General features: G+C 59.5%; 1 protein-coding gene across 2 annotated transcripts; it reads left to right on the top strand.

The window, feature by feature from the left end:
* The first annotated feature begins 276 nt into the window (after positions 1–276).
* On the top strand, positions 277–7,480 carry Znf467 (zinc finger protein 467). Of its 2 annotated transcripts, none has more exons than XM_042677306.1 (5): positions 277–292; positions 1,815–1,891; positions 2,304–2,417; positions 3,404–3,517; positions 5,872–7,480. In XM_042677306.1, the coding sequence occupies exons 2-5, from the start codon at positions 1,858–1,860 to the stop codon at positions 7,386–7,388; spliced, it is 1,779 nt and encodes a 592-aa protein (XP_042533240.1). In that variant the 5' UTR covers positions 277–292; positions 1,815–1,857; the 3' UTR covers positions 7,389–7,480. The 2 variants fall into 2 exon arrangements, with proteins under 2 accessions (XP_042533240.1, XP_042533239.1); XM_042677305.1 differs by lacking the exon at positions 277–292 and adding an exon at positions 861–907.
* The last annotated feature ends 2,416 nt before the right edge of the window (positions 7,481–9,896 follow it).

Genomic DNA, 9,896 nt, shown 5'->3' with positions numbered 1-9,896 from the left:
GGGCGCCGGGGTCCCCGCCGCGGGCGGCGGGCGGCCAGGTAGGGGCGGGAGGCCGAGCGCCGCGCCCCGCCCGCCGCCCGCGCCCCGCGCGCTCCCCGCGGTGCAGGTGACAGCCCCGGGGAAGGGGCGGCGCGGGGCGGGGAGGGCAGCGGAGGGAGGGCCCGGGGCGGGGCGCGCGCGGGGGAGGTCGGGGGCGCCGCGGGAGCCCGGGACCCGCGGGGGGGGGAGTCGGGAGGAGGGGCCGTCGGGGAGGGGAGCGGGGCGCTGGGAGCGGCGGGGAGGGCGCGGACAGGTGAGCTCCGAGGGGCGGCCGGGCGGACCGGGAGCCGACGGGGACGGGAGGGAGGGGCCCGGCCCGCAGGAGAACTCGGGGGGATGGCGGGTCTGTGGGGGGCCGTACGTGGGGACCGGGGGGGGGGCGCCGAGAGGGGGCGCGTTGGAAGAAAAGGGGGTCTGAGCCGCGGCGGTGGAGGGGCCGAGCGGGGGGGGGGGGCGAGGAGCGGGGTCAGCCTCGAGGGCCCGGCCCGGGGTGTGGAGAGACCCGGGAGGACCGGGTGGGGAGGGAGGGGGGAGGGGAGGCGCGGAGGGGGGCGGAGCGGGAGCCCGCCGGGGAGGCGGCGGGGGAGGGGAGGCGGGGGCCGCGGAGGGGAAGGAGAGCGGCTGCGGGAGGGAGGAGGGGGAGGGGAGCTGGGAGGAGGGGGAGGGAGGGAACCGAGGTGCTGGGAGGAAAGGAGAAGGAAGAGAAACCGGAGTGGGGGAGGAGAGCGGGAGGGGAGGGGCGAGCGAGCAGGGTGAGCGAGACCGAGCGAGAGGGGGAGGGAGGGCGGCGGAGGGGAGAGGAAGGAAAAGAGGAGGGGAAAGGAAGCAGGGGAGTGTGCGGCGGGGCCAGTGGACGGCGCTGCTCGGGGTGAGTGGAGCAGGCTGGGGGGGAAGGGCTGGGAGGGGGAGGGGAGGGGAGGGGAAGCGGGAGGGGAGGGGGAGAGCTGCCGCGAGCTGAGGGTCAGTGGAGGGGGGGGGAGGAGAGGGGTTGGTCTTGCCCTTGGGGGTAGGGAAGGAGCCGGAGGGGCGGGGCAGGGGGAGGAGTCCCAGTAGGCAGCCGGAGTTGGTGGGGAGAGAGGGCGGAAACCAGAGGGAGCCGAGAGGGGAGGGAGCGGGGAGAGGGGAGGCCGAGGGAAAGGCTGCTTGGGAGGGGGAGGGGAGGCTGCTGGGGAGGGGCAGGGAGCTCACAGGAGGAGGAATGGAGCGGGAAAGGGGGCATAGCAGGGAGTGTGTGTGTGTGTGTGTGTGTGTACCAGCCTTGGGAAGCAACACGAGGAGGGGGGTGATTTTGCCCTAGGTTTAGGGAAGGGAAGTCGGGAGCCATTTACTACCTTGAGTGCAGACCCTTCTCAGAGGGCCTTCTTCCCAGGACCTAAAGTGACAGCTCTGCGTGGGGACTGGCTTACCAGCTCCTACAGTGACAGCTGGAGCACCCAGGACATGAAGTTCCCCGCTGCCCACCCTGGTCTCCCACCCTCTCTGGGATGCACCTTCCCCCCCCCCCCCCCAGGGCCTGAGGGGCGGGACTGCTAACTGGCAGGCCAGGGCTGGCTCTGAGACCTCCCAGCTGGGCAGGGCAGGCAGATTTCTAGAGCTAGCAGAAATGGTTTCCAGACCTCCTTGGACCCCTTGGAGAGGGGTTCCTTATCCATCCCCCATAGTGTCACCTGTGGAACTGGGGAGGAGAGCTGATGGAGATGGAGCTGAGGGGCGGAGCGGAGGAGGCCTGCGGAAAGCGTCAGAAGAATCTGAACAAGACTGTTTTTTCTTCTTAGGGTCTGTGGCCTCATTCCCCAAGGGGAGCTATACCTGGCTGTCATGAGAGAGACTTTGGAGGCTCTGAGCTCCCTGGGTAAGTGGGAGAACAGAAGGAATTTGGGGGTAGGTGGGCTCTGAGGGCATCTACAACTTAGACAATAGTACCATCCCCAGAAGCTGCAGCCCAGAGGTGCTGGGGCTGTGGAGGGCCCTGGGCTCTTTGAATGCTTGTCACAGAGGTTGTGCCAAGCTGTGAATGCAGGGGGACTCACAGGACACTGGGGTTTAAATTGATCGAATCTCTTCTTTGGTCCCTGGTCCTTCTGGACTTAACAGAGAGGCTGAGATTGACATCTGTTCAGGTTGCTGGAGAGCCTGGGCTGTTTCTTTGTTCCTTGTCAGTGCTAGCAGGAGAGGGCCCCCCCCCCCCCCACCACCACCACACACCTACTGTGGTCACCAGTTCTGTCCTGGATGCTTTAGACCCATCCTTCTGCCCATAACAGGATTCTCCGTGGGACAGTCTGAGATGGCCCCACAAAGTGAGCCCAGGGACGGGTCCCACAATGCCCAGGGGAAAGTGTCCTCTCGGGAAGACAGTGTACTGGGCACGTGCTCAGGTAAGTCATTGACTCACTGTGGAGGGTGACTCAAGGGCCAGTCTTCCTTCTTCCATCAAGTATTTATTGACCACCTACTGTGTGCTGTCTGCCCTTCTAGCTATTTGGAAGAGCTTAGTGAGTCAACCATAAATGAAAACATAATAAATTTTATAAATTGCCGGGCGCTGGTGGCTCACGCCTGTAATCCTAGCTACTCAGGAGGCTGAGATCTGAGGATCGCGGTTCAAAGCCAGCCCGGGCAGGAAAGACCGTGAGACTCCTATCTCCAATAAACCACCAGAAAACCGGAAGTGGCGCTGTAGCTCAAGTGGTAGAGCGCTCGCCTTGAGCTGAAGAGCTGAGGGACAGTGCCCAGGCCCAGAGTTCAAGCCCCACAACTGACAAAAAAAATAAATAAATAAATTTTATAAATTATGAAGGAGGTGATAAAGCACATGGAGAGGGACCTGGATGGCTGAAGGCCAGGGACGGACACACACACACACACACACACACACACACACGTTTTACCATGCAGTTGGGTGGTGAGAATAGGAGCTAGATTGGAAGAAATGGGGAGGCAGCTCAGAGCCTGAGGGAAACTGGCTCTTCAGGCAGGGCAGTCAAGACAGCCAGCCTAGGCTTTTGCCATCCTAATCCTCAGCCATGATTTGCCTTGGAACTGGGAAGGCTCCCAGTTCCTGAGTTCCTAAGAGCCTCTGGTCAGAGGCCCTTCCTTGCTCTACCACCTCACACACACGTTCCAGAAACTCCTTAGAGTTGTGACTCCTGAAACCTGTGCACCTTTAGCGGCTGCCCTTCCTGAAGGAGTCTGAGGCTGTTCCTGGCAGCTCTTATTCAGCTCCTGCAGGTGTGAGGTGGCAAAGAGTCTGGTGGGCAGGGCTGGAATCGGGGCTTCAGTTGCCCCTGCGTTCTGGCACTAGTGGTGACTGTCTTCCATCTGCGACGCCTCCTGGACACTTGAGGTATCTCTTCTCTACCAGGGCCCAAGGCTGCTGGCCGGGAGGAAGAGGCTCAGATGGAACAAGCTGAAGCCCCCTGCAGAGGTGGCCAGGCCTGCGTCCCACAGAAGACCGAGCCCGTAGGCTCCTGCTCTGGTGAGTCTTCCTGTTGCTCCAGCGCTGCTATCTGATGCAGCAGATCTGGAAACAACGATGCAGGCCCTTCCAGTCAGGATGAGTCCAGGCCCAATCTCGCATCCGCATCCAATTGCAATTCTGCAATCTCTCATCCGCATCCGGCAGCAATTACGTGTATGTGGATGGTGGGAGAGGAGAGGTTGGTCACCAAAGAGAAGCATGCTCACCTCAAACTCCCCCTGCCCCAGAAGTTCGAAACTTCGCCTTTTCATTCCCCCCCCACCCCAGGTCACATACATGCTGTCAATCACCCAAATTATAATGACCACCAAGATGAAATGTGCTGCTCAGCCTTTTCCGCATGCTTCCTCTCCTAAACTTCCGCTGACCCCGGGGACACCAGTGCCCCCAGTCTGTTTCAGTCAGTGCATCTCTCCGTCACTATATACTCCTAGCCATCCTTTCCTTCCACTGCCACCTCTCACCTGGCTGGGATCACTTACCTAACAGGATTTATTTAGTGCCTACTATGCATAGGCTGTGTTGAGTGTGGTGAAGAGATGGGCACAGGCCCAGGTTATGTCTTTGCTCCGTATTTACCAGCTGAGTGACTGCCTTCTGTCCAGGAGCTTTGGTTTTGCCTTCATAATTCTTGTGAAGTGTTACGACAGTGTGTGCACAGTGCTTCATCTATAGTTGGCCCTCCGTAAATGGTGGTGGTGCTCATTTTTATTTAAAGACATTTTGTTCTTAGACACAAAGTCAGAACATATCTGTCTCCCAGAAGCTAAAATCAAGAGGATGATACGAATGGGAACCAAGACAGATAACTGAAAGGACAAGATAAAAGTCACATATCAGTATAGAAGGATTCGGATTCGTAGTGAGTGTTACAGGAGTTAATGACAAGAGAGCCTTATTAGCTGGATTTGTCAAAACTTGCTAGCTACTGCATTCTGGGACAGGTGTAGACTTTAGCTCTGTAGTGGACGGGTGCGGGTGAGGATGGACTTGGAGGCAGGAAACATGATGGGTCACGTGAGGAGACTGAGGGAGAGTGTTACAGAAGTGACTGTCTCACCTCTGGAAAAAGGGTTGGAAGGTTTGGATGAGCTGCAGGTGCAGCTAGAAGCCATTGGCAGTTCTGGAGTAAGAAGAATGGGACAGTGAAAATAGAGGCAATAGCAGATTAGGATAAACTAATAGTGGTTTGGAGCCAGTGAACTTAGAAGAAACGGGGAGTAGATGTAATCTCAGCCATTTATGTGTACTAAAATCAAGACTCCAGACTGTGACAGACTTTCCAGGTCTGACAGGAGCTCAGGTATCTGGTTGGAGGGTTCCCAAACAAGATTCCATTTGGGAGCTTTAAATAGATAGCCAGGTGCTGTGGCTCACACCTATAATCCTAGCTACTCAGGAGCCTAAGATCTGTGGATCGCAGTTCAAAGCCAGCCTGGGTAGGAAAGTTTTTGAGACTTTTATCTCCAATTAACCAGCAAAAATCCAGAAGAGCGGCTGTGGGTCAAGTGGTAGAGTGTCAGCCTCAAGCGAAAAGATTAAAGGACAGTACCCAGGCCCTGAATTCAAGCCCTAGCATCAAGCACAAAAATAAATAAGTAAAGATTCATAGGTCCTGCCCTACAGATACCTCTTAGGACAGGTTCCTAGGAATTGGAACCTGCCCTTGGCTGAGGCTTTCCAGAGGCTAAAGTAGTTTCCCACATTCTGTAAACTCCTGCCTCTTCTCTATCTTCTGGTTTACCTGTGAGCCTGTGGGACAGGGTAGGGTTAGTATCTGCATTTGAAACCACTGGAGTACAAGGTGTCCTGGGGCCACAGCGGAAGTAGAGAGCCAAAGTAGCAAAGGTGCTAAGGCTGGTCCTATCCAGCCAGAGAGGGCTCCAGCCCCGAGGCTAATGGCCTCCCCTTGTACACGGCAGGGAGGTCAGGTGTTAGACTTGCTGACCTGCTGCCAATTTACAGACACTGGGAATTGGGGTTCCCTGCTCTTCAACTGGATATAAGAAACTGGTTCGGAAAATAGGCAGGGAAAAGAACACGGGGGGAGGGGCGAGAGAGGGAGGGGACGGGGTCCAGGGGGGGAGCCCAAGGTCCAGGGTAGAAGCCCAAGGGCCAGGGTGGATACTGGGGAACAGGAGGAAGGGGAGTGCAGAGAAGAGGTGGGCGGGGCAGTGCCCTCCCGCTGCTGGGCTGCGGGGAGCGCGCGAGGGTGGGAAGGAGTCTCAGCGTTGGTCATTCCAGGAACGTTTGGTGAGCTCTGCTGAGGGCGGAAGCCAGGGTCCGCGGGGCTCCGGGTGGCAGCGGAAAGGGGCAGCACCTGGGCTTAATCCCTGTGTCTGACGCTGCAGGGGACGAGTGGATGATTCGGAAGGTGAAGGTGGAGGAGGAGGATCAGGAGGCGGAGGTCGAGTGGCCGCAGCATCTCTCCTTACTCCCCGGCCCCTTTGCGGCCCCTGATCTGGGGCACCTGGCGGCCGCGTATAAACTGGAGCCGGGGGCTCCGGGGACGCTGGCCGGGCTGGCGCTGACCGGGTGGACCCCGATCGCCCTCCCGGAGAAGCCGTACGGCTGCGGGGAGTGCGAGCGGCGTTTCCGGGACCAGCTGACGCTGCGGCTGCACCAGCGGCTGCACCGCGGCGAGGGCCCCTGCGCCTGCCCGGACTGCGGCCGCAGCTTCTCGCAGCGCGCGCACATGCTGCTGCACCAGCGCAGCCACCGCGGCGAGCGGCCCTTCCCGTGCTCCGAGTGCGACAAGCGCTTCAGCAAGAAGGCCCACCTGACCCGCCACCTGCGCACGCACACCGGCGAGCGGCCCTACCCGTGCGCCGAGTGCGGCAAGCGCTTCAGCCAGAAGATCCACCTGGGCTCGCACCAGAAGACGCACACCGGCGAGCGGCCCTTCCCCTGCGCCGAGTGCGAGAAGCGCTTCCGCAAGAAGACGCACCTGATCCGCCACCAGCGCATCCACACCGGCGAGCGGCCCTACCAGTGCGCCCAGTGCGCGCGCAGCTTCACGCACAAGCAGCACCTGGTGCGGCACCAGCGCGTGCACGAGGCCGCCAGCCGGGCCCTGCCCTCCCCCGCCGAGGCGCCCGCCACGCCCCCGGCCCTGCCGGCCTCCGCCTCGCCCTCCGGCCCCAAGCCTTTCTCCTGCTCCCACTGCGGCCTGGGCTTCGGCTGGAAGAAGAACCTGGCCACGCACCAGCGTCTGCACCGCAGCGAAGGGGCTCCGTTTGGATGCGACGAGTGCGCCGCCGCCGTGGACCCCGTCGCCGCCGCCGCCGCCGCCGAGCCCTTGGCCTGCGGCCCCGGATCCAACCCGCCGGACCCCCCGGGCGCCGGCGGCGGCGAGCGAGCCTTCTTCTGCCCCGAGTGCGGTCGCGGCTTCGCCCACGGCCAGCACCTGTCGCGGCACCGGCGCGTGCACACCGGGGAGAGGCCCTTCGCCTGCGCGCAGTGCGGCCGCCGCTTCGGCTCCAGACCCAACCTGGTCGCCCACGCCAGGGCCCACAGCGGGGCCCGGCCCTTCGCCTGCGCGCAGTGCGGCCGCCGCTTCAGCCGCAAGTCCCACCTGGGCCGCCACCAGGCAGTGCACACGGGCAGCCGCCCCCACGCCTGCGCCGTCTGCGCCCGCAGCTTCAGCTCCAAGACCAACCTGGTCCGCCACCAGGCCATCCACACCGGCTCCCGCCCCTTCTCCTGCCCGCAGTGCAGCAAGAGCTTCAGCCGCAAGACCCACCTCGTGCGGCACCAGCGCATCCACAGCCAGGCCGCCCTTCCCGCGGCCTCCCACGCCGCCGCCGACCTCTCGGCCCCGGCCTGGCCCAACCCCACCGAGGTGGCCCCGCCCCCCCTCTTCTTCTGAGCTCCATCCGTTTGTTCTCACCGGGATCCTTGCTTGGGTCACAGATTCCAGGGATCACCCCGGCCAGATGCCTCCTGGGCTTGTTGGTACAAAGAAAGAACCTGGATAGGTGTGACTTGTGTCCCCCACCCCCAGCGTCCGGAAAGGAAAGGTGTGCCCGGCGGTGCTAGCCATGCGCCCACAGCGATGGCGCAGAGCGAATCCATAGATCCATCAGGAAGCACGCATTTCCTGGGTCCAGCGGGGCCACGGAGGGAAAGAACGGCCGCTAGCTTATGTACCTAAAGGGCCATTAAGATCCTATCCAAAGTTCCAGGGATGTTAGCCGAGAGCCAGTAAGCCTGACTGTTCAACCCCCTGCCCCATCAACGGCCCTGGGAAGAGACCTTTGAGTATCACTTGCTGATAATTGGCTCTTCCAAATCAAAATGTACCGAGTTTCATTGCCAACCCCCTATCCTTCCATCTTCCATCTCAGATGTTTGACAAGGAAGAGACATTTGTCAACATTCCCCTTGGGCCAGGTGTTGAAGACTAGGGCTGAGGGGAAGGAAGGCAGGCAGGCAGAGCTGGGCCAGCACCTTTGGTCTTCCCCATGAGGTAAGGAGGCTCCCAGAGCCCCGGGCTTCTGCCTGTGCACAGCTCCCTCAGGGAGCTTGGAACAGCAGCCTCACCTGCTACCTGTCTGGAGGTGGGGAAGGAAGTAGCAGTAGCACCTTAACTTCAGAAGAAGGTTGCTTCCACGTACTTGCTACCAGATACTTTTCTGATGAGGGATGCTCCATGCAGAGGCTCTGCAGGCCAGGCGTGCGTGCTGGGACTAGCTGGCTGTGAGGGGAGAGGCAGGGTAGTGGGGACATCCCGGGCTTGGATGGGCAAGTCTTGGTTTTGCTGCCTCCTCTGGGTCTTGGAGCCCAGCATCTGTCTGTCTGGACCTCAGTTTCCTCATTAAAATGAGAGTTGATGTTAACAAGGGCTTTCCCATTCTACATCACTAGCACCAAAAATCACAACCATTTGTCATTTGCCTACTGTGTGCTGGGCTCTGTGCTAGGCATAGGAAAAAACAGGAAGAGGAGCGAGGACCCCTCCCTTGAAGAGCTTCAGAGCCACCTGAGTGGTACCATCACAAAGCACGTAAGCAAGGGCTTCTGAAATGCCAAGAACCGACATCCAAACATTTAGGAGCAGCCCAGGGATGTTGGCAGGCTGAGGCCTGGAGGAAGCGGGAAGGAAGGATGAGGTGTAGGACACGGCCAAGTGTGGACCAGAGGTGGACAGGGTGCGAAAAGAGAGTGCACGCATGGCCCAAAGGCCAGCACACTGGAGCGCTCAGTGCACAGATGAGAAGCAGGGATGGGGCCTGACAGCTGGAAGGACAATTGGTGCACACACAAGAGTTTAGACTGTATCCAGTGGTGGCAGGTAAGGAACATGGCAGCATTCTCCACTGCCGCATTGTAGAAGGACATCTGGCCCCAGGGAGTAAGAGTGATTGATGGTCAGCACCTCAAGTCATCTGTGTGCCAAGTCAAGGTGACCTTCAGCCGTGGTCATATCAGAGGAGGAAGTGATGGGATCAAGAGACACTTGGTAGATGCTGTAGGCTTGAGAAGCAGGGGGGGAATGAGTGGCGTCAGCCTGGTTTCTGACTAGATGACCATGGGAGGTGTTAAGAGAAAGACTGCCAGAAAACCACGCAGACATCCAGGTACAGAGAACAAAGAAAGGTTGATTGCTGGGAAGGGGGCCGGCAAGACTCCTCACGAGAAGTAAGAAGAAGCTATGGCTATTGTCTGAGGTTGACCTATATAACCTAGGAAGTTTAGGAGGGGCTGGAGGGGGCTAGGAGGCAGAGACCCAGGTGTGGACCTTTGGGCCAGGGGCTTCATTATGGCAGACTAGGATTTATGGCTGATGCCCAATAGTAGGTAAGGGGTTCTTGTTGCCTTCTATGGTGGTGGCTGCCCCAGAGAAGGGTTGGAGGTTGATTATTTACTGCCTTTACTAAATGGGGCATCGTGTTGCCTAATAAAGAAGCATGCTAAGCTGTGGAAAGGGGAAGGAGTATGCTAAGCCATGGGAAGGGCGCTCATTGGGCTAACGAGGGGGGGAGGAGGAAGAGGAAGTCAGAAATCTTGCACCTGCTAAGCTAGTATGTTGCAAAAGGAGCAGACTGTATAGGTGAAGAGAATGGGAGAGGGTTGGCTGGAGGCATGGAGGTCTCTGGTTGATTGCATTTCAGAAGCTGTGGGGTGGGACTGAATCCTTAAGAACCCTTTGGTGCACCAACATTAGGGGATGTGAAGAAGGCTAGGGATGGGAGAATGCCAGAGAATGGAAAAGAAGACCCCAGGAGAAGGTAACAGAGGAGCAGAGGCAAGATGGAAGAAGCAGTTGAAGGCCATAGAGGAATCGTGTGTCCAGGACAGTCAAATCTGGTAGCTTGTACGTCCAGGCAATCACTTGGTCAGGAAGAGCAGCCCTGGGAGTGGGTGGTGGTTGGGT

The sequence above is a fragment of the Dipodomys spectabilis genome, unplaced genomic scaffold (assembly GCF_019054845.1).
Source record: "Dipodomys spectabilis isolate Male_0828 unplaced genomic scaffold, ASM1905484v1 ptg000034l, whole genome shotgun sequence".
Lineage (NCBI taxonomy): Eukaryota > Metazoa > Chordata > Mammalia > Rodentia > Heteromyidae > Dipodomys > Dipodomys spectabilis.
Note: the sequence above shows the minus strand (reverse complement) of the source record. Positions and strands in the feature narration are given on the sequence as shown.